We start from the raw sequence: 24,450 nt of genomic DNA on the forward strand, positions 1-24,450 counted from the left end.
AAGCACATAATTTCATTCAGAAAACTAATTTTGCCCAGATTATATGTTCAAATGCCTCGTCTAAAAATTGTTTAATTCTTGCCAGCTGTTTGATAAATCCAAAGCATACTGCTCTGCGTGGCTGAAAATGCCAAACTTCTATTATTGTCAAGCCCCTTGACACTCACACTTTCTCATTTTTCATACCTGTTAAAAAGAAACACAGAATTTTCATCGTATGTAGTGATTTATTTTTACTTTCAGTTGCTCCACAAATAAATGAACATTAAGCAATTATTGTAAAACACTAATGATATTTCAGGTTTGTAAAAATACACATTATATGCACTCTCACTTTCAAAATGATTTTCATGTTTACTTTATGAATTCTGCTCCTCCATGATACGTGAGGAGCAGAATTGTGTTTTGTGCCTGAAAATAATTCAGGAACTAACCTTTAGAAGGGTGCATCTCTATATGCTTTTGGTATGCAGACTTAAATTCTAAATGCAGGGACACATACATTTTAAGAAGATTTAAATTCAGAAATAATAGTTTAAGACACCTTGAAAAGCCTTTGAGTATACAAACATTTCATTTCAGGCTTTGTGATTCATCTCAATTTAAAAAATAAATGTAAAGTATATACAGCTTCTAATTTTGATTCTGTATTCCACTTACATTTTAAGCTTCTTATGTATTTTAGAATCGGAAAAGTATGTAAGATTTTTTTACCGTTAGTTGTTCACTTCTGCTATGAATTGATGTATGGAGTTGATGTTTTTGGAAAATGCTAAGGCTGAATTTGTCAGACAGGTGTGTGTGTATGCAGCTGGCACCTACCTGAAAGCAATGCAACCCTTAAAAGAGTTTCAGAAGTTGATTTAAAAACTGTTTTCATCCAGCTTTCCCCCCCCCCCCCCCCTCCTTGGAAGTTCATCAGGCTTTTTATAAAAGATATTTCTCCTGCCTATTTTAATTATCAGTCATTTTTAAAGATGTCCAAATTTTAATTACCAGAAATAAACGTATTATAATGATATTTTCCATTGTACCTATTAAGGAAATTAAGTGATGGAGAGGCAAATAACAGTACCATTTTCTGCAGAAAGGTTTTTAAATTTACTTTCATTCTTGATTTGCAGTGAGTTCCTATTAGAATATTTTTTTTTTCCAAAAAGCAATGTATGTGTGTGCATGCCTCAGAACAATTTTCTGTGAAGTGATGTGAAAGCCAATTTCATTGTAAATCACTGAAACAACATAGAACTGTTTTACTTCTTACTAAATGGTCTTTATTACACTAGGCATTTTCTTGTATGAATAGGTATTTATTCCTCATCACATTTGCTGCATCAGAAAATTAAGTAAATATAACCCCAAATTCAAAGCAAAGTAAGCGAAATCTATTTTTTGGCACACATTAATGATACTTGAATAATAGATGGTTGAAGCAGACATGAACATCTGGTTGCTTTGTACTATCCATGTAAAATAGCTGCTTTTCTAACGATCTGTCAATTTTCTTTATTTGGTAGCGCACAGCCTGTAACACAACGAGGCTTTCAATGTTTTTTGCTGCTTGCACAGATTTTTAATTTATGTTAAAAATAATGTCTTGATTACAGGATGTGTGTGTATACTGTAGTGATCCTGTAATAACACTGCTGTTTCACTTTTGTTATTCCAGTACAGCTGTTTTAGTTCATACTCCACCGAGTTATATTGGCAACTTCAAAGATAATCCTTTGACAGAATTTTACTGGTATAGTACGTTACTGCTGGTTAATAGGGACTTCCACCTTGCTCAGATTCCCATAAGAGACAGTTTAAAAGCTGCTACTTTGGATTCAGGCAGGAGTCCTGACACTTGTACTGCAGTTCTAAGCTGGTAATGGCTTCTCGTGTGCATGCATGTATGTGTGTGCTAAGGTAAGACTAGCATTTTGGGTAAACAGTAACTGCTTCATATCCCTCTGGTGGCCTCATGCGAGCTCGCGCATGAGCTTCACAGTACAGCTGGCCCTCCACGAAGAAGTAGCCCTTTTGTTTCAGGTTAAGATTGCAGTCGGAGCACACGAAACATTCTGGGTGCCGGTATTTATCCCGTGCCTTCACCACTGTCCCTCTATATGGAAACAATTACAAGAAAAAAAAACAAACACACAATTAATTCATAGGAATTTAAAGTGCGAAGAAACAGCAGTATGACATGAAGCAAGTTCTAGGTATCTCTCTTAAGGCCTTAGTTTCTCTGGTTTTGCCAGGCTCTGCACAATCTAAGATTGGAAGTTGAGTTTGAGTAAGCGAGATATAAAAGGCATTAGAGGGGATGATGTGGACTGTTCGATAGTTTATTGGAAAAACAGGGTTTGAAGAATCATGTTATTTTGGTTACAACACAGAAAGTACAGTCCCACCTATCAAAATGGTGGTAAATGAGTTTATAAAACACATTTCCTTGGTGACTGCGGTCTGAGCTCATCATTATCTGCGTCCTTTGCTGAAGTTAGTGATGTCATTCAAACATAAATCTGAAGTTTCAAAATAGGCCTCAGTGTTCCAGATACTCCCACTCACCTGGGAGAGGGGTGCTCTACACCCCTGAGCAACCTGCAGAATTCACAGCTTAACACAGCATAGCACGGGTGACTGCTGTTTTCATTAGTATGTGTTAATGATCGACTTGCAAAAGGCCCTGAGACACCTTAATTAAAACTTTTGCAGTACAGTGTCAAAACTGAAATTGTCTGTATTTAAAGTGGCTAACATATAAAAATATATTGTCCTAAATCTCAAATCATTAGCTCATATCTCTGTTTTCTAGAAGCATTTTTCTTTTTGTCTCTCAGGCAGAGACCATCACTTGATAAGGATTCCTCTAGCTTGTGATGGTGTTCGAGGGCATGTGCTTACCCTAGAGATTTCTAAAACTAGAAAGAAACAACTTACAGAATTCCGCTCCCACATTTGTCACACAGTGGCACTTTCTGGGCACCAGGCAAGCCGGTGGGTATCTTTGTCACAGGTGCTTTCACACTTCTTGTACCCACAGGGCGTCCATCTGAGAACCAAAACATTTCTGTTAAGCACAGGCTGAAATAAAAGCATCTGAAGCAGTTAAGCACTTTTCCTGTAAATACACACTTCTGGATGTATTTACAGGCGTTCACTTATGCCAACTAATAATGAAGTTTCTCTGTACAAGTTTAGTGGGCCAGATCCCATGTCTTTGGATTTGGGAAGGATATTGTATGCTATAGCCAAAAAGCAGGTACAACTGATTAAAAGGATAGTACTCTGTCTCATAGGCATCTGCTCATTCACTGATTGCAGATCCTGGGTATAATAGGAGGAGGAGGATTTGGCTTTAACATAGCACTTTAACATAGTCAAGACCTATTGTTTGAAAGCTTAGTTCTTATTTGTATAACTAACCATACAAGAAATTCAGAAAGATTTATAACATAATACAAATATAAAAATACAGCAAAATACAAGAAGAAGATTACCCCCAAAATCCCAAAATAATATATGTACAGAAAAAATAGATATATTTATTCCTTCTCTGGTAAATATTTAGGTATAAAAATTGAAATGATAAATATTTAAATATTTTTAGGTTATTTTTGGTTATATTTTACTACTTATGCTTACTGTAAATGTAAGAAACCTATAGCTTTTAGTTTAATGTTCCTTTTTATTTTCAAAACCTCTTCATTTGAAGAAAATATGACTGTAAATGGTATTGTTGTCTTCAGTTTTTATTTAAAATTAAGAGGGGATGAGTAAAACTTATTTTGGGAGTTGGTTTATATTTCTCTTTTCCTGGATGTGGAAGAGAGAGTTTTGTTTCTTGTTATCCCAAAAGTTCTCTTGCATAAAACCTCATTCAGCTCTAATCAACTTTGTACACTAACAGTCTTAACATTCTGAGAAGAGATTCTGAAAAATGTAATTAACATTCCCATCTTACTCACATGGGACACTGCTAGCTATAAAAGCAAGGGGAAAAATGTTAGTAGGCTTGTGTACTATTTGTCAGATTCAAAACAACTTGGTCTGTCAGAACTTCGTATAGTTCTGATCTCTTATTTTCTTCTCAGATTCCCCCCTTCCCACAAACATTTAAAAATACTTTGAACAGGTAGAATATGTCATTATTAACCACCTTCCTCGGAGACTAAATTCTGGAGCACCTTAAAGGAGCCAGACTGACGAGGTTGGCTGGGCTCCTCCTGGTTGGCATGCAGCATCCTGTACACGTCGGACTGAGGCACCGCAGTGGGAGCTGGGTCACTGCATCGCAGGGAGGAAGAGCAGATAAAGCAGTTAATGAACGTAACTTAGAAGCAATAGCTCTGACAGGCATAGAATATGTTTCAGGAAACAGATGTAAAGACGAGTGAATTTCTACAATCACTGAAGGACTCCTTCCTCCAGGTAGTACTGCTTTATATAGTCCTCTCTTGATCTAATGTACTGGAAAAAAATTCTGTGGAATTCATACAAAAATAAATCTATGAACTCATGACAGTATTTCCATAATTACTGCCCTGGCTCTTAACAGCATTTGGAAATAAGCCAGTACTTGCATTTAACTTCAAAGCAGTTGCATTCAAGTGATCAGCTGCTGTATTAGCAGATGCTCTCTGGTGCAGTATCCAGAAATTCCATTGTCACAGCAGCTGGCCTCAAGAATGCTGATAAAATCACAGCTCATGTCTTTACATGGGGTCAGACAAAACCTAAACAAACACTTTGGAAGAGTGTCATGAAGACAAGATATTCTTGATTTTCTAAGTTGGCTCAGTCAGCTAGTTAAGATGGTGATTATTTATCTAAGCTAATTGTTACTTATTTAATTTATGGAGGTGTCAAAAGAGAATGAAGTATTGTGTGGTAGAGAACATTGTAAGATAAACACTGTTGACTGGAAAATTTATTTTGTAAATTATATTAGAATGGCACATGACTTATTTTTTTGTAATGGCAATTTTATGATAAAAATATAAGGTAAATTTTTGTCCAAATAACACTTAAATTCACAGAATGGTTTGGGTTGGAAGGACCTTAAAGACCAGCCAGTTCCAACCCCCTGCCATGGGCAGGGACACCTCCCACCAGCCCAGGTTGCCCAAAGCCCCATCCAGCCTGGCCTTGAGCACCTCCAGGGATGGGGCATCCACAGCTTCTCTGGGCAGCCTGTGCCAGTGCCTCACCGCCCTCTGAGTGAAAAATTTCCTCTTAACATCTTATCTAAATCTCTCCTCTTTTAATTTAAAGCCATTACTCCTTGTCCTATCACTACACTCCCTTACAACAATTGATGATTGAATTTCCAATGACCTGTGAACTAAGGAATGTACCAAGAATATTTCATGGTATTTTAAACTGTGCTGAATATTTTAAATTGATCATGATAAGTAACATCTTGAGTAGCTGAAAAGAAGAGCAGATGACTGCATGCACTGTCAGGAATTAGGCCAAATGTGTGGCATCTGTAAATTTCAAACTGCTACTGGGACTAATTAGAAAGGTCAAAATTCACTTCAGTGCAGTCTGTTATCTCACTGATATTTGTGTAAATGTCCAGTTTAAATTTCCTGTTACAACTGGCTTCTAACTCTCTGTTGAACGTTAGGTAAGTTGCTACTGGAAAAAAAAAGCAAAAACAAACAATCAAACAAAAAAACCCACTAATTTCACAAGGAATTAAACTGTTTTTGACTTAGACAATTTTGTTTGTTTCCCAGGATAACATCTAGACTGTCAAATGCACAGTAAGAGCAGCAGCACTTGGGCAGCCAGCTAGAGGCCACTGTTGATTATATTAATTGCTTACATCTTCAAGAATCAACCAGCTTTCTCTGAGCCATTTTTAAGCCAGTGAATAAAATACCATTTTTTTCTCTCCTCGTAAACTTTTAATCTAAAGAGTGAGCTCACTTTTAAAAATATCTACTTAAACCCTTGATTCTCTCTTCTTTACTAAAATATTCCTAAAAATCAAACAAGTGATAATACAGTTACATACAAAAGCCAAAAATCAGGCACAAGTGTATGAGAAAACATTTCTAAATTCATACCTAGTGAAAATGAATCTCGCAACAAAAGAGAGATTTCAAACCTGTGTAGACAGACAGTTCTCAAACTGGGAACACTACAGGCATTCATGAAACCTGATTACTCTGGGCTTAATCCATATTTCAGAATAAGGAAAAAGTAAGTTGGCCTTTTTTTTTTTTTTGTGATTGAGGATAAGATTCATGCAGTAGAGTAACATCACTCAGCAGACTTCATGAAGTACAGTTTTGTTTTCATCAGATTAGAGTGAACTTAAATACTAGACAAATATGATTTTTACGGTTAGTAACAGCCCAGTTCTGCAAGGTGCTGAAAAAGACTCATCGGTGCCAGAGATTATAGTTTATTTAAAGTATTAGTAATTAGCTTTAGTTTACATCATTCATATTATAAATTATGAACTTAAGTACTGTTGTGAAACAGAAAAATAAGTTACTATTATGCAAAAGTAGAGATAAAACAATATGAATGATAAATTGTACCTTGAAAAAAATGAGTAGAGCTTTAAAACATTTTATTATTCATCATTACTGTCCAGATTCACAAGGTTCCTACCTGCCCTTCAGTTCCTGTAGTAGGTAAAATTCATGAATCAGCTTTTGACCTTTACAGAGATCTATCAGTACGCCTAGAAAGTCAATTCTGGCTCTTTTTGGAGAAAAGCTAGTGGTACTGAATGAATTGTCCTAGGTGGGAGCTAAAGAGCGTGAATATCTACAAGATCTCCTAAGCTTCATAACTAGAATTTCAACGGTTGAAAGAAATGTCAGTTAATAATAATAATGTATTAATGATTAATAAGAATAAATTCTTAAATAGCAACAATTAAAACAATAATAAATAGTTGTGAATTTTGGAGGGAATCAATCTTGAATTGGAGTGGTCAGTCAGCTTACAGTAAAGACAGTTTAATCAGCTTTTACTTAGTAGCTACAACTACGAGATTATTTCCTATGAAAGAGTTATTTGTAAAATCTGAAAGACTTTTAACACTTCAGATGAAAAAGTCATAAATTACTAATAGATTAAGGAAAATATTGAATGTTTTTAAATAACTTAGTTTCTCTCTAACCCTTTTACACCTTGTTGTAGAAACCATGTAAATTCTTAAAGCCTGGGATTGTCAGTATATCCTAAATTTGTATATCCAACAATATTAAACGTACTGCTCTAATTACCTCATGATGGGTGTTTCCCCCAGAGCTGTAGAAACTTGGCCTTGCAGTGTTTCCATGATATTGTCATCTGAGTACAACTGCATGGGTGTGTTAAACTGAGCATGTACAATCTTGACACCGGGCAGCTCCATTTCCAGGGGAACGTTAGGGGCCATCTTAGCCACCGCTTTCAGCTCGGTGGGGCAGATAGAGCTGACGGTGCTAATGGAAGAGGGGGTGCTGCGTCCACTGCCACAGTCAATCCCCGAAGGAGTACTGCATCCACTGTGTTAATTGCACGTTACAGCCAGATTGCAGAAAGGTGTGCAGTGCGTGTCGGATTATAGAGAAGAAAGACAAAAGTACAGGAATATGGTGATGTTAACAAGACTCAAAAGCATGAATACAACAAATACAGAAAAGCCAAAGTAGAGAAAGTAGAGAAAAGCAAAAGTATGTGCATTCATTGAAAAGTAAAAGCGTCAATGCCACTTATAAAGCATTCCTCAAAATTCTGGCATGCATTATCTTTAAAGACAAAAATATAATAGATTGAATAATTCAGAACACAGTATTACTTTGTATTTTGAATGCTAGATTTTCTTTGAGGATTAATTAAGCCTCACTAAAACTCATTGTTCTAAGTGAGTAACTTTTAAGATCTCCAAAAGGGTAGCTTACAAAAGTTATGTGAGTTGTACATGTCAGTGACAGAATAAACACCTGCAATACTGGAATCCTAAATGCACCATTCCAGTCCTGTACCTTGTAATCCATCTCAGGCTGAAGAGACTACTATAAAGTCACATAACAAATCCAACATTTCCTACATTTCCTTGGTATTTGTTAATCTTTTAAAATGTATTTAACAACATATATATATATATATATATTTGTTAAATATTTGTTGCATATTCCAAAGAAAAAAAGATGTGAAAATAGCCAGGCATACTTTTGCTTTTCTAAATTACAGTGTTTCCAGTAGAACGTAAAGTGGTCCTTCACAAAAACAGTGGCTATGTATTCAAAGAATTAATTTTGCTCCTTCTGAAGTAGACTTTACATGTGATTTATATAAAATAAAAAGGATGTGAAGTTTTATATCAATGTTGGTCTACATTACTGGAGTAAACTTGCTGCACACCAACATGAAGTCTGTTAAGAAGAATTAGTAAAATATTGCAAGCATTAGTCTTTTTCAATGTCACTAATTTGAATACTTCAGTCTTTTCTCCATAGCACCTCAGAGGCTTTCTTGGTTCAGGGATACTTCTTTCCTGTTGCTGTGTAACAGCACTTAACCCAGGCTTTCCACAGGCTACCATTTATATGATGTTCAGAGCCAAGAGATGATAAATGCTTGATCTTTTCCCTCCAACCTGCACATCAGGGTTATGTCAGCTCTTTCCAAGATGAACGATTCTGTGTAAACCAGGGAGTGTATTACATTTCACAGTTTGTGCAGTGCAGTACTCTGCCCAGTAGTTACTCGTGTATGGAGAAAACCCAAATTTTCCCTTTGATTCAATGGAGAATTTGTGTAGGACCACTTTCTTGAAATTGTGAAGGGAAATACGTTGTCTACAATTCAAGCCATATCAAAAGAAAGGTAATTCAATGAATGGTAGGCAAGTCTGAAAGCAAAAGTACAAGCTCTGTATTATCACCTAGTGAGTCAGACAAAAATACTAATACTGGGGGCAATTTATAAAATTACATTCTTGTGTGTGTGTAAAAGAATAAGACCACCTTTAGATTCTGCAGTAAGATAAGTTTTATCAGTGCTGATAGTGTTAGTAAATGGATAATAACGAGAGAAGGACAGAAGAAGCATAAATCTTGCTATAAGCAGCTGAAGTGATGTTAAAGCAGAATAAAGTGAAGCATAAATAAAATATAATCATATATAAAGAAGATAATTTCCAGTTAGTTTTGTCAAAGTCCAGTCCAAAATTGTGGCTAATGTCAAATCTGTTAGCTCAATCCCACAGTCCAGAATCAGCTCCTCTTTTAGTCAGTCCTGTTTAGTCTCAGCTGTCCGTTCCAAAGGGATAATTACAGTCAAGGTGGAGGTTTGGGTTTTTCTGTTGTATTTAACAAAGAGTATTTTTACAGCCAAACTGCTGAAAAAGTAGGAGACAAACAGTGTGACAGCCAGGGTTTTGTGGAAGTAAGATTCTCCATCAGAGATTCTGCAGTTTGTAAATATGGACTTATTCAACACTAAAACACCACACAGACTTGCCCAGCTAACGTTCTGAGACTTGGTGCATTTCTGACAGGTTGGTATTATCTGGCAAGCTGGAAAATAGCCATTTATTTCATCATTTTCACTGAAAATATTGTGTAATTGAGGTTTCTGAATTAGGAGAGTAGGCTCCCAACACACCCAGTTGAGCTTCTGTAAATCTGATTAGGTACCTGAAGATGGTACCTAGTGGTCCAAAAGCCAGTCTAGGCTTTTGTCTATCTTTTTTTGTCTATCTTTTTTTGCTATTTATATATAGCAAATATATTTGAGATATATATATATATTTATATTTTAATCTTCTTTATTTTCTGTCTTCTTTTGTTATCTCTTTTGTCTAGTCTACATGTAAATGCTGCTGTTAGAGGCCACGTATGTTTCCAAAGCAACACATCCTACAAAACCGACAATCCATATGAGATTGTAATTTATTTTTTTTTTTAAGTCTTGTTTATCAGACTCAAAATAGTATAACTAAAATGCAGGCAGTTTGACCTTCGGTATGAAATACAGAACACTAAATCCACCGGTAAAATCTGTCACTGATAGAAAGGATAAAGGATAGCGTTGTATTGCGTCACTCAAGCTTTTTTGAACTTCCTTGCATTTTAGCCACAGAATTTGTATTGTTTTTCTCCTCTCTGTATTTAATATTGTAAATCATAGTAAATCATAGTAAGTAAGTATTGTAAATCATAGTAAATCATAGTAAGCCAGGTATTTTGCCCCCAGTTATGATAGAGGAATATTACACCAAAACAAGGTATGTAAATATATGATGTTTTCTGCATTCTAGAGCTTTACAGATCTTAGCATCAGACAGTTCTGTTTTAGCTCTATATTAGGTCATTAGGTTGTCTTCTGAATAGCTGTCTGCTGAAAAATAAACTTAAAATCTCTGTATAGCCTAGATGGTAATTAAAAAAAACTAGCTATCTTTTATTTAGCAAGTTAAGAAGTTACATATATTTGCACTTGGACAGAAGAATTTCACAGCTCTGTAAATTTATGTGTACAATACCTGGTGCTACACTGTAATCTGAATCATATTCATGAATATAGTTCCTTCAGACTTGTATCTGTAAAACTGAGAGTAGAGTCTGGACCTACTTTCTTTTGGAAATTTTGAATTTCAAGCCTGATATCTGCAAGTCCACCAACTCAGGTTTTTAAATTTCAGCATTAAGTTATATACCACTGTAAATTAATTTCAAATGCCTCAGTATGCTCCATTAATATGGTTTGTGAGTATCCATTAAAAAATAACACCATGCATGCAAATCCATCACAGCACTCAGAGTTTATAACCTGCTTCGGCCTGGGAGTATGAAAGGTTTGGGCCGAATATTATGCCTGTGTTCAAAGTAGTTGATATCCTGTAAAGACAAGAGGGTTAAAATAACTTCCTTTGGCCTGTACATACTTATTTCTTGTTAAAAAGTAGGTAATAAATGTTTGAAGTTGTAACCATGAAGTAACTGTGTTTATTTGTACATTCCTGGTAGATAAAAGACCATCAATTTAGTGCTGAGAAACTTTGAGAATAACGGGCAATTAGAGAAGGATGAGAGGTAGAGTTGCTGCCCAACATAGAGGGCAAATTGTAGCTACCTGCAGTGCTGCTACTACAGAGTTGAGTGCATAGTTTTCTGTGCTGGAAAAAAATTGCTTCAATTATCACCAGTTTTTTGGATAATCAATAAACCCCTGATTATCAGCCAAAACAGCAAGAGCTGGACTTTTTAATTGAAAACAGAACAGATAGTGATATAACACAAATGAGCGTGTATTATTATAAGGAGATACCAGTACTCACTTTTGCGATGAGTTAGGAATGAGACTCCTCAGTTGTCCATGAAGCGCGTCTTGTATATTGCCAGATGAATACAGCCCAATTGGAGAATTATAGGAGGAGCTCACTACCTGTCTTTTGTCATCAATATTTGCTGCTGCAACAAAAGGCTGGGCCCTTCTGTTGTGAGCCGTACCAATAGGCTTGAATTCCTGTACGTGATAGGCAGACAAAATACACAAAGCTACAATGCACACCAAAGCTAGTAATGAGTAAAACTGACAACATCAGTATTGTTAATCTCTGCATTTTTTACTTTTGCAACTTTGTTATTTCTTAACTGGTGCAAGCACACTATATTTTTCCATGAATTTTCTATTCGCTACTTAAGCCATATACATTCAGAGACTATATTTTCTGCCTCAGGGCAAGAAGAAGGTATTCCATATTGGTGAGTAGCACAAGACGAAATGGGAGGGATGAATATTATAGCAACTTGTTGTATCATTCTCTAGATTTTACAATGTTTATGTTCATCGTTTAGAAACGTTTCACATATAGTTAGTTAGCTTAATTACTCTGTTTCAGTGTTAATCTCTGACTTCTGCCTTTTTTTTCCCCCATATTGACTGGAAGCTGCAATGGTAAGATAGCACAGATCATCAGTATTTTAATGAGAAATATATATTCAGTAAATTATATTTCAATGAGAATATATCTCTGCCAATTCTCTGATTTGGCCTTGTTTTTGAGATGTGTATTTTGCATAGCGTTTGGACTTCCAAACATTTAGGCCACCTAATAGCAAATCTGCAGAGGATGAAACGCGAAGTGAGAACAGGACTTTCACACCTGCTGAGTGCTTTCTTATTCCTAACTTTTGAGTTCAAATCTGTGCTAGAAGTTGTAATTGGAGTAATAGGAATACATCTACAATACTATACAGATACGTATACTGCAATAGACCATTTCTGTATTTACGTTGATATCACACTGTGTCTTATGACTATAGAGAGTTTAAGTTCTGATACTCCTGAATGAGATTTATTCCGAATTGTACCTTAGGTACTGGAGCTTTTGGCTTAATCACTGTGTACAGTTTATGCTCTGCATTTACTATCACATACTTTGTAATGATGACACATCAAACATCTTCAGTTTTAAAATTACTCAGGTGCAATTGTGGTCTTTTGGTCATATCTTGCAAGCGATACAAACCAGTCTCCTTGTTTTGATAAGTAAAATTTTAAACCAAGTTTTTATTTTTTATTTTTATTATTATTATTTTTTAATGTAGAAATGCCCTTTTTAGATTACCTATTACTAAAGGAATTCCTAAATTCCTTTAGGAATGTTAGAAAAATTTCCAGTTGAAATAAAATACAACTTATTAGCAACAAATGCAATATAATTTTAATACTGAAATCCATGGAATAAATCAAGATAAAAAGAGCAGATGAGGTAAGCATGGACACATTTTTGACATCTGTAGGTTTTTATTTATTCCCCAAACATTATTGCCCTTTTATTTTATTTTATTTTATTTTATTTTTCCGAAAATACCAAGTCTCTGTTCAAAGATTTGGTGAATTATTTATAAAAATTCTGAATGCCTGAATGTGAATTGGCCCTGTAGTTTTCATTTGAAAAATTTGAATGCTTTTAGAAATGTATTTAGGAACAAACCTTAAGAAAAGTCATGGTTATATAGTGCGTGCAGCCAGAAGATGCAAAGAGTAAAAAGCAGCTTTATTAAATGGAAATGTTTAGCAGCATTGCACTGGAAGAGATTACTGAAAGCAGCAATCAGATAAATGAGCACAGAGATTTTACTTGCAGTTCTTGATTTCTGTCTAGTAGAATTGGGTTGCTGTTGACAAAATGTATTAGTAAATGGAAGTAAGCTTCTACTGTTTAGGATCGTGTCTACTTTATGAAAGATATTAATATAAAACTGTTTTAAATTGGTTTAAATCCATGTATGATACAAAACAAACAAAAACAACCATGAACATTGTCATTTCACTGCCTGTTTAATTCTTGTTGACGAACAGCACAGAAGACATGGCACTGTAATAGCATATTTACAATATAACAGTTGTGAAACAGGTATTTGCAGTTAGTTAAACTTAAATTCCTTTTTTTTTAAAAAAAACCCTCATCTATTCATATAAAATGTCAGTGAAAGAACATACAGCAAATAGTCCAGCTCTTGTGTTTATTGGATCTTATTGAATCTGTGAGAAGTCCTCCTTTAGTTCCAAAGCTAAACGAGAACTGAAGGTTGTTGAAATTCCTAAGCAGGAATATTTTATAATTACAGTATTTCATTTCTTAAAATCTTTCTACTTGACTGATGTCCTTTTTGTAAGACTAATGCATTTTGCATTGATATAGATATCAGCAACAGAATGAACAGAGCCTCAAAAGTCTGCAGAAATGCATCTAGCAAGGACCAAGTGTTGGCATTCCTTGAGGATAATTACCATGACAGTACACAAGTGTTTACCTGTTGGAGGTATTGGGGACTAAAATCATCATCTCTGAGTGCTGTTACATAAGATGGGCTAGATCCTCAAAACTACATTAGCATGATTATATGGTTTCAAAACTTGACTATAAGTATTAATAGACTGTAAGCTTACTTTGTAGAATAGGGTTTTGGTTTGTTTGGATTTTTTATACTTTTCTATGTATATAGTATATTTATATGTCCTAGGATATGTCTTTCATGGACAAAGGTCTAGTCACACTTAACAAAGTGTTCAAAAGCAAAGATAAAAGCAATGAAAAAAAAGTCCAAATAAAAGCATTAAAGAAATATGGTGATGGAAACAAATTAATTTTACATGAGGTGAAAAAGGTAAATGAGAAAAAAAATGACAGGTCATAACATTGTTTTACATTGAAAATACATCAGGAAGGTACACGTGAGCTTTTTTTTTAAAAAATGATTTTAATAAGGTACACTTTGCCATTTACAATGATTTTCTATTCCTAATTATATTATTTGAGAACCTTATGTTTTATATTACTTTTATACAGAATACGAAGGGATTGTATTAGTAATACTTCAGGTAGTCTATTATTTCCTGTTATTCATCATGCTATAGGTTGCTCCAGAGTAACAAAATTAGGTGGTTGGTTTTTATGTGGGAACATGTAGTTTGCAAGATTGGCTCCTAGTCAGCAGCTGTTGCTGGAAGTTATTTGCTGGGATTATTGTCTCTGTTTGCTCTATCCAAAGTAAAAAACAGGGAGAGTTTTCACGGTGTTTTGACAATTCCCTCTATCAGTCTCCAAATGACTGTTTGGGGCTGCTCAGCCTAACGCAAAAGCTTTCTACTGTGTAAAGGTTCCTTGTTCCAGAGCTGCCCTGTGCACAGCATTAATTGTTTATCAGATTTCACATAAACATCTGTAGAATACTTTCCATCTGTTGAAAGTAGGCATTCTTTTGCCTCGTGTTGATATGGTGAACAATTTAAAGCATGTTTTACTTTCATTTATAACTATCTGTTACTAGCTTGCAACTAATTATTTAACTTATTATTAGTTATTATAGTAATTGCAACTAATCTATTATTATTTAGTTAGCTCCCAATGTATTTTAAATTATTGACTTTCCCCTCATGAAACTTTCTTAACGAACTTGGCAAGAGTGAAAAATTCCGTCTGCATTTATAACATCTGTGACCTTTTGGGCAATTCTAATTATTATATAAATGGTGGAAATGCTTTTTATAGAACTCAGTGATTTTCCATTTCTGCAGGCCAACCAATATGTGCAATACTTTCGGATAGAAAGGATTTACATTTGAAGTAATACCGTACTGCTTTTGGATATTGTTTTTTGACTTGCCTGGGCCTCAAGGTTTTTATTCATCATTGGACTGCAGCACACTCTAATGTGACTTACATGGCATATAATTATGCTGTAAATAGTCACCTGAGGTTAAAGAAACTTTCATGCTGAATTGTTTGCACTACTGGCACACACACTGATGGATCTGGCGCTGAGACTAAATATGCATTAAAATTAAGTGTAAAATTTCTGCAGTTATGGAAAAAAGGCTATTTTTTTCCACATATAGATCAGAGTGATAAATGTGCTTGGAAGGAAGAATTTAATCTAAAATGTAAATCATCCCTCCAGTGGTTTAGCATATTTGTTTACTAGCATTGCTACTTTTCTAAGGCTTATTATTTATTGAATATATTCAGTACTCCTGATTTTCCAATAAAGGAAAGAGGTACACACAAAATGGAGAGATCCACTATTTAAATCTAGGAGAAGTATTTTTTTTCTAATTGCCCAGTGGAGACTGCTTTTCAGAAGGCTGCCAAATAGCACTTACTGAAATCTTGCGATCTATTTGTAAGTAACTGCACTTTTTAGGAACGCAGCTTTCATGCACAGGGATTACTGGATTACTGTCCTGTCATGCATACCTATATGGCCTTCTGTACAGCTTTTGTAGTGACTTTGTTCCTCTGCTATGTCTTCTATGTGTATCTTAGCTACTCCACAAAAAAAAAAAAAGAGCTCTTAAAATAGCCGTTTTGTTCCTTTGTAACACTGCCTCTTACTGCTGAAGAGGGTGGATTGTTTCTGATGAACTTTGCTGTATCACTTAACACAAAGGTTTTAGTTTGGAAAGAAGAGAGAGAACTGGAACACTGAAATGCCATATTCATATTTGGGAGTGCAACTGTGAAAACAGAACTGGTGGAAGCATGTATTATGTAGAATTTGTTCAAATGGAATCTGCTCTTTTTTTTTTTAATTTTATTTTTCTGGGACAGCACAAAATAAACACTTGACATACTTGCTTTGATCCTGGCCTGCAACCAGAATGCTCTTTTCTCTTTCCCTCTTGAGACTACAGCAAATGTTCATGTAAGTAAAAGGAGGAATGACAAAGGAATAAGGCACTAGCTGTAGACAACAGCTAGATAATTAACTATTAAAAACATGGGTACTTCTGCTCACAGCTCCTCACAAGGGACTGGGTATGAGTTTGAAGAGAGAGGAGGATTTAAATGGATTGGAATTGCTTTTGCTGTTCAGAAGTGATGAACGTTTTGCTTATTGATCACTGAGTGGGTTTTATACAATTCAGTAACTTTCAGTTCTGTGGTGTGGTACAAAAGTATATGGAGGTAAAGAGACCCAACATTAACAAATCTCCCTGTTTATGTGCCTGTTCCATCAAAAAGATTTTTTCTGACTTGATGGGCACATTGCTTTGGTATTTGATATTTAGTCCTGAACCTACATGATGAGGTCTCTAAAGGAGTTAAAGCATCTTAAACAGCATCAGAATAAAAGGAGTGTATTTTTTTTTTCTGTAGTAGAACTATGGTGATATGTGCAGTTTTAAAGAAAATGGGAGTGTATTGTAAATTGGTAAAATTTTGTTTCAGTTGCAGCTGAAAACCTAAAATATCCAGTCAGATAAGATTATACGTATATAATATATATATGATACAAAAAGATATATAATGCCTGTCATGGTTCATATTAGCTTAAACTGGCAGATAACGGATGAAGTGGTGTTCAAAGAATTTTAATAACCATGAGTGAGATCATTTAGAGTGTAAAAAGATAAATGAAAATGGTTAGGTAAATTTTAAGAATTCATACCTGTGGTTCAGCTTCCAAATTTATCTTGAAGGGATGTGCTTTGCCATCTTCTGAAACTTGTGGGGACCATAATTTAGTCTCTTTCCTAGAGAGAGAGAAAGAAAGGCAGAAATTAACTTGAATTCCTGTATATTTGTATATTTCCATGTAAAAGATAATGCAGTGTGGGAATTTGTAGTTTGCTCTGTTTTGTTAGCATTTTGACATAAAAATACTTTAACAGTTTATAGTGTACCGTACATAAACTGTATAAAAATTTATCATTTTAAAATAAAAAAGTGCTATGAACAATGGGAAATAATTTAATAGTTAATGAAATGCAAAGACAAATTAGTCCCTTTATGACCAGGACAGACCAAGCTTTATACAGTTTTGTTTTTCTTAGTGGTTGATAGGTTAATATTTCTCACAAATAAGTTTATATATTAGTAATTTTCCTAAACCTCAGCAACATCAGTTTTTTTGTTTTTTTTTTTATGACCACAATATCCACATAAGGGCTAATTTTTCAATGCAGGAGGATTGCAGTCTTGGTTTGCAAAGTATGCATACAATTGTAAATAAAAGCTTCACAGGTGGCTCTTTCAGTTGCTTAAGCAGAGACAGCAAACATGCAAATATCTGCTACAATTCTGTCTTCACTGACAAAGGGAAATTTGGTAGCTGATTTTGAAGTGCTATAATATTATTCTTAAACATTGATCTTGTGTGTACATAGTAGTACTGTTTGTTATATAAATCCAAATATTCAGTATATTCTTAAATATGCACATATTTCATACGGGCAATTACGCTTACCATATTTTTGAATACTTGCTAAATGGCGTATCGCAATCTGTAATAGATTGATATACTGGCATTAAGCATAGGAATTTTTGACTCAAGGTCTGAGCTCTAGTAACTAGACAATTCTCCTTCCAAGAAAAATACTCCTTTATTTGGAAAGGCACATTGTGGTCAGCTGTAACAAAGTGCTGTGCCTCCTGGAGGGCATCAGGTTGGTCTGAGCTGGCTGATTCTTGGAGGCAGCTGGGAAAGTACGCTAGGTGATTCTGATTAAAGGCTGAGCAAACTCAGTTAGGAGATGTGAAGATGCACGTTGTTGCTCTTGGAAGCTTTAGTAGAGAGAAATGACTGCAAAAAGTTTCTGGACTCCTGCATTTTAGGTAAGAGAGTTCTTTTCTTCTTTTTTTCTCACGTTGCTTGGAAAATCCTTGGTTTTTTTTATTATTTTATTTTTATTTTAAGTTTATACATTGTGACCATAAAGGAAGGCTTTAGTCCTCCCTTATTTGTTCCTACTTGTGAAAGTGTGCTGTGACATTGCTTTCCATAACTGGGAAGATATGCTAGCAGCTTTGCCTGTGCTTGAGGACTGGAGGCAATGATTAGCACCTGGAGCTGGGGCAGTGTCAGAGCAGAGCAGTAACTAAACAAGCTAAGACAACTAGCTAAGGGCTCTGTTGTGGCACTTTCCAGCCCCTAATTTCCTAAGAATGTAAAGTACTGTCTATTTCCTGACATCAGGGGAGGCAGTAAGAGGTTGGTTTGTAGCTCAGTGAAGGTAGTGGGTAGCCTGAGGGAAGCTGCTCCTGTGGCTGAGGGTGTGCTCTGGGGAATCTGGCCTAGTCTGGAGCTGGTGAGCTGGAGCTGGTTGTAATTTTAAAGGTTTTGTGGAATTCTTAAAGCTCTTTTACCTAGTTAGGCTATATGATAGTTACACTGCGTTAATCAGCTAGTTGGACAGTATCTTCTATCAGGAGCAAGCAGATGTGCACACATACCTCTCTATTCTCAAGCATAGCTGATGTGTCGCTGCTTTAATTCTCTCCTGCGCGTCGTTGTGTGTCATGTTCTCTGTGCTCAGGCCATCAATAGCCACAATAACATCACCAGGGCACAGGTTGGCAGCCGAAGCCTTGCTTCCAGGTGTAATCTGAAAAACAAATTGTGACTGCTTACTTAAGTTGCATACATACCTTAAAAACTGAGAGAGAGAAACAAATGTCGCCATGCTTCTTCCCTATTGCCTGTTGCATTGGGGATGGGTGTGTAAACAACTGTATGATTGCTCACAAAAAACAACAACTGTATTTTTAATTCTGCTGTTCCCTCTGTAGTTCCACTGTCAGCTCACCACTTAAATGCTGTACTCATCATAACTTCAAAGTAGACGAAAATTGTCTTCACGCTTCTGCGTTAAATAATTTCCACTCTAATTTGTGTAATTGCTTTAACTTGTCCTTGAATCTTCTGTCTCAGCTGCCATTGTGTAATTGGCTTGACGAAAGCAGTTCAGTTCTCCCTCCCAACTTCAGGCAATAGCAGAATAGCACACTGTTTGACAACTGTGCTACTTAATGCTCAGGTGTGTGACCTGCCATTAACTGGGCAACACACAAAACCATTTGTGGTCTTACCGTGTTTAAGGACAATTTACAGTAGTTACTATGTTTCCTGCTAGCATGGCCTCTCCTCATAAATATGCTCATAATACCGAAAACATATATTTATTCACGTCTAATCCAGATCCTGAACTCCTTAAAGTGCTGAACTTTAAGTTCTGCTGCACCTGAGTAGCAGTGGCCCCGATCCTTCAAGGTGATCTGTGTGGTGCAATTCATACCTCAGGGAAATATGCCAACATCAGTGACGTTCAGAGACATAGCCCTAAGGTTTTTTTGTTTGATTTCTTGGTATTTCTGATCATCTTCTACATCATGGTTAAAATAATTGAAATGCAACAGTTCTGTTTTAAAATAACTATTGTAGAGGTCATTTGCAACCTATGGAGATGTTCTTCAGTTCTGATGTTTCCCATTTTCCAACAGAAGAAGAAAGTAAGCCCCCCCTCATGCCTCCAGTATGTTCAGAACCCCAGCTATGGCAAACTGGGTAGACTTGTTGCCTGTGGAGGTGACATTACTAACTGTCAGCATAGAAATTAAACAGAAATATTCTTTTTGGTATGCATTGTACTGTGTTAGTATTGAAACAAGGGCAAAAATCAGCCATAGTCATTCTGTACTCTTTCCAGCTGTCCATCTCTGTTCAGTGGGTCTGACTGCTTCTTGAAGAACTTAGTTGTTTTTTTTTTTCTCTGTGCATTCCAGCATGTAAACTTATTTGTGATTTCTCCGTAACAAACTGCAGTGTGCGTGTTATTATCAAGTAAGTTAGGTAAGCTTTCCAAATGGGTACACTGGAGGGTTTTAGCCCCACCACGCTCCAAAAGGATGGAGGAATGGACTTGTGTAGTATGTATGGAACAAAGTGTTAAGGTGCCTGAGTAATCAGTCTGAGCAGGAATCAAGAAAGTTACTCAGATCATAAGTCTGGGGTCTCCAAAACTGTCTGTTTTTAAAACTTCAACGGCTTTTAGCTTAAATAAACCACACTGAGATGACATACATAAAGGTAGTAATAAATACACGGGTGAAGTGTGATCATGCTTCTCCCTGTAACCTGGAATGGCTCCTGACTTTGCCTAGCATGTTGTGGATGTGCACGGGATGACAAACTGCAGGACAGTTCCATAACATGACAGAGCATTCGCAGCCAGACTAATACTCTTAATAGAAGAAGTGCTGCAGAGTTGCATTTGATAGGAAGGTATCAGGCTGTGCCTTGCCAGATCACGGTGTGATATTGATATTGTGGGTATCTCAGTAATGCAGGTGATGCCGTTTCTTAAGGAACTTATTCATGATGTATGAAATGCAGATTGTGACTTCTTAGAACCGTGTTATGGCCACAGTGTGTGTTGTGTGCCACTCACTGCTTCGTGAAGTAGATCCTCCTGGTGCTTTCTGAAAATGTTAGCCTTGCTCTTCAGGACGTGTCTGTATGGCACATCTGTTGCTCCTGTATCCTAGGTAACTCCAATTTGGATAAATACAAGGATATGTGTTGATCATCCTGACGTTGTTGGAGATAAAATAACTATTTAACCCCATGCAGGGCAATGTCTGTTATGATACTTTGAAGAAAAACTCTCATCATCTGTTTAATAGACTTATGAAACCAGTCATGACATACCTTCATAAATATTTCAAGCTCTGTGTTTTCTGAAGAGGTATGAATGTCTGCAGACAGAGGCTAAATATAAAACTGAGTTAATATAAACACTTCCATTGTGATCTGTAAATGTTTATAGTAAGATAGAATTTAAATATAGAGTTGATATTACCATTCCTTCCAACCTCTACAAGTTTTAATTTTCTGTAACTCTATTCAATATTACTTACAGTCTAGGATGGCATTCCTCTAAATACCTAACCCCAGGTCTTCTGTTCAGCACAGACTGAAATTAGTCTGTTTTATTAAGACTGGGGTTTTGATCAGTTTCCCTTACCTAATTTCTTTGCATCTATGTGAAGTCCCAAGGATTTTAAAAGTTTTCCTGATTTCTAGTTACTTGCTTGATTTTTGACCCTAGTAGAATCTAACTGAATGCATCTATTTTTAGTCCCTTCCTGGTCTCCTTCCCTCCCAGTGCTCAGGATCTGTGGTTTTTGCATTTGCTTGAAACAGTCAAGACAATTGCCTTGCTTGGGAAATTGCAGATGAATTTTTGAGATGACATCTGTTCTTTAGACAGGTGTAAGATGATCTCTTGTGTTGTCTGTCTCTCAGACAAGTCCTGGTAAAAGCTTCCTTTTGTTGAACAGGGGCCATAGCCAACCAAACTTACAGCTGTCCTATTATTTTTTTCAAAATATTTGAAAACGATTTCATTGTTTTAATGGCTAATAATATTTCTTGTCAGAGCAGTTAAACCAAATGTGAATGGAGGGCTGGTGATACCTTATATGAAAGGAAAATCTAGCCTGTAAAGAGCAGGGTGTTTGAATCCTGCAAAACATTCACCAGCTCTTAAGAGCTACAGCATAAATACTTACTTAAGGATTCTTCTAAATGTATACTGTGATAGCAAATACATTAATATGAAACAAATCTACCATTAAATTTTTTGAACTTGAGCTAAACAGACTTAAATGTCCTCTCTCATATATATATATATATATATAAATATATATATATAATTTCATAGCTCTACTTATAATGTGATTTTTGAGCATTGAGATAATTTGCTAGAAGCCAGTGGCTTATGTCTTGTGAGGCATTTGATAGGTATGAGTCAATTGTAAAATCATTTATTCTTTAGAAAGCTACATTTATAGTAACGTCCTTTGTTACTACAGTTTTAAACTTCATTGTACTTAATCTAAACACAGGGAAAATACAAACCAGACACTGCTAAAATATTTTTCATTAGAGATAATGGAAACTATTTTTCTTTTAGAGGCCCATAAAAGGCAATGAAGGCCCCAAAACATCCAGAGATTTTCCTTTTTTTTTTTTTTTTTTTTAATTCATTGTTTCTTTTCGGTCTTCTGTTTGTCTAAAGGTTGTGCTACGTCTGATGAATATTTGTTCGGAAGTTACATAAAGTCAAGTAATACCATTCTCTTTTGCTTACTTTTAAAATAAGTATTTTTTTTATGCTTGTATGCATCTAGAGTAAGTGTTTAAATGAAACTAATCTTTACTGGTATAATATGTGAAGGGTTTGTGCTTAAACTTTCTAAAGACTCCTGTTTAGAAGCATATTTACTGCAAGGCATTACCAGTGGTATCCATCCTTCAAGGCTCTTGACGTTTATTTAATACCAGACATAGTGTATATATTGAGTCATAGTGCAGGGCTTGGTTGGGGGGGGGGGGGCATGGGTGATTTGGAGGCTCATGCAACATGCACTTGGTGTGCTAGGTACTGAAAAGCAGAAAGAATACAGGGAAAATAATAATTCTGATCTTTGTGTTGAATACCAGTTTTCAGAACATGAAAACTAATAATGTCTTTCTTGTCATTAGGTGGATCTATATCTGTAGATGCATACAGATATGGTAGATACCTGTAGACTTTTACATGCTCCATTCACCAAGTAATTAGTTTCTTAAATAAATTGAAATTAATAGTTCAAAATCCATGGGGAAAAATGAAGGCTCAGGCTCTTGCTGCCCTTCAGTGGTGTGTGTGTGTGTGATAGAAATTGTCTGTTACTACATATGGCAGAAAGCACTGAAGAATTCTCTCCTGCATATTCAGGATTAGATAACTTTTGATAATTCACTGATTTAACATTCATGGAAGCGAAAACATTTGCACATAAAAACAGGTGCTGTTGCCTTCCCTGGCAACATGCAGATTTTACTCTAGTTAAACGAGGGTCAGATCAATCTTGTGAAGTTGGCACAAAGCACATGACGTACAAGCTTGCAGACACGAGGAGCTGCTGCCCAGCACCTTCTCCCTCAGCAAGTGCACAGGATGGCTGTGAAAATGGTAGAGCTGGGCTCTGGCCTCCAGGAGGCTCAGAGATTATTTTCTCATCTGACTGCCCGGGGAAACGATGCCAGAGTTTTCCTGCTGCCGAGGCACTTGATTTTAATTTTTGAGGCATGAGTAGAAAATGCACTTAATCTCTTTTACACCAATAAAGCAATCCTAGAAAGACAGATAAAGCTTGTAAAAACACTTCATTTTCAGCTAGCTCTCCTCAGAACTAGCAACTCCTTGCTCATCTGCTCACAGTTTCCACTGCAACTGAGATCGAGGAAAACTAAAGGGCAAACATCTGCAACATCTAGAAAATGCAATAAACAGCGAGGAAATGGAAAGGTACGTACCCTGGTTATGATCAAGGGTTGGTTAAAGTCTATTCCTCCCGAGAGCCTGAATCCCCAGGGTGCTGGTCCTTGGAGAACAACGTTCTGGGGCATCGTGGACGGGTGTCCCGGGGCTCTCCCGCTCCTTTTTCCTGTAGGTGTGTGGGGAGGTGGGTGCTGCTGGCAGGGCACCTGCTGGACGGGGCAGCTGACCCTGCGGGAGCTGGTGGTCACCCCACAGCTGCGGGCACCGGGCTTTATCCCTGCTCCTCGGGTGACGTCAGCCAGCCCCTCGGCTTCTCCACCCACAGAGGGGAGTATCAGGCTCAGACAAATAAAGCCCGAGCACTGGAAAGTTTACAAGTTCATCAGCTTCATCTGCTGCTTCAGCGTCCCCCTCGGCCTGAAAGTCAGCCAGCTTCAGGATGCAAGCTTCTGGCTTCTTAAGGCAGCCCTCTTCCCACTTGTATAGGGCTGGTGCTCGCTTGAGCTGTGCAGCATGCTGCTCTGACTGCGTGCGTGATCCTGCTTTGTGTAAACAAGTACAAGGAGATTTCCCTCTCGAGCTGTTGTTTCACAACTTGTCTTACTTGTAACGCAATAGTTCACTGCACCGAAACGTCCCTTCAGCTGAGTGTTTCAGCTGCAGTTACTTGAGAGCACGGCACGGGCTAACTCGAATGGCTTGAAAAAATCTGGACCCGTGTCATGCATGTTTTTCATTCTGAGGAAGAGAAATGCCGTATTAGTTGATGATGCCTCTGCTTTTCATAGAAATCTTAGTGTTTTTAAGACAATTCCGGACACCTGCTGCTGCTTGTTGGTGTTAGTGAATAAACACTCTGTGCTCTTTTTGGTTTTCTTGCAT

At 36.5% G+C, this 24,450-nt stretch overlaps 2 protein-coding genes across 8 annotated transcripts in view; one reads left to right on the top strand and one right to left on the bottom strand.

Moving 5' to 3' along the window:
- Positions 1 to 24,450, top strand: part of CFAP96 (cilia and flagella associated protein 96) — a 91,692-nt gene that overhangs the window by 29,855 nt on the left and 37,387 nt on the right. The window lies entirely within an intron of this gene.
- On the bottom strand, positions 208 to 23,967 carry PDLIM3 (PDZ and LIM domain 3). 3 transcript variants are annotated; one of them, XM_048078396.2, is made up of 8 exons: positions 23,604 to 23,951; positions 18,695 to 18,846; positions 16,911 to 16,995; positions 10,780 to 10,847; positions 7,245 to 7,508; positions 4,151 to 4,278; positions 2,932 to 3,043; positions 208 to 2,107 (listed from the first exon to the last, which is right to left on the bottom strand). In XM_048078396.2, the coding sequence occupies exons 1-8, from the start codon at positions 23,694 to 23,696 to the stop codon at positions 1,918 to 1,920; spliced, it is 1,092 nt and encodes a 363-aa protein (XP_047934353.1). In that variant the 5' UTR covers positions 23,697 to 23,951; the 3' UTR covers positions 208 to 1,917. The 3 variants fall into 3 exon arrangements, with proteins under 3 accessions (XP_047934353.1, XP_013035251.1, XP_066852358.1); XM_013179797.3 differs by lacking the exons at positions 7,245 to 7,508; positions 10,780 to 10,847 and adding an exon at positions 11,288 to 11,475 and having other exon boundaries at positions 23,604 to 23,967; XM_066996257.1 differs by lacking the exon at positions 7,245 to 7,508 and having other exon boundaries at positions 23,604 to 23,957.

The sequence above is a fragment of the Anser cygnoides genome, chromosome 4, assembly GCF_040182565.1.
Source record: "Anser cygnoides isolate HZ-2024a breed goose chromosome 4, Taihu_goose_T2T_genome, whole genome shotgun sequence".
Taxonomy (NCBI): domain Eukaryota; kingdom Metazoa; phylum Chordata; class Aves; order Anseriformes; family Anatidae; genus Anser; species Anser cygnoides.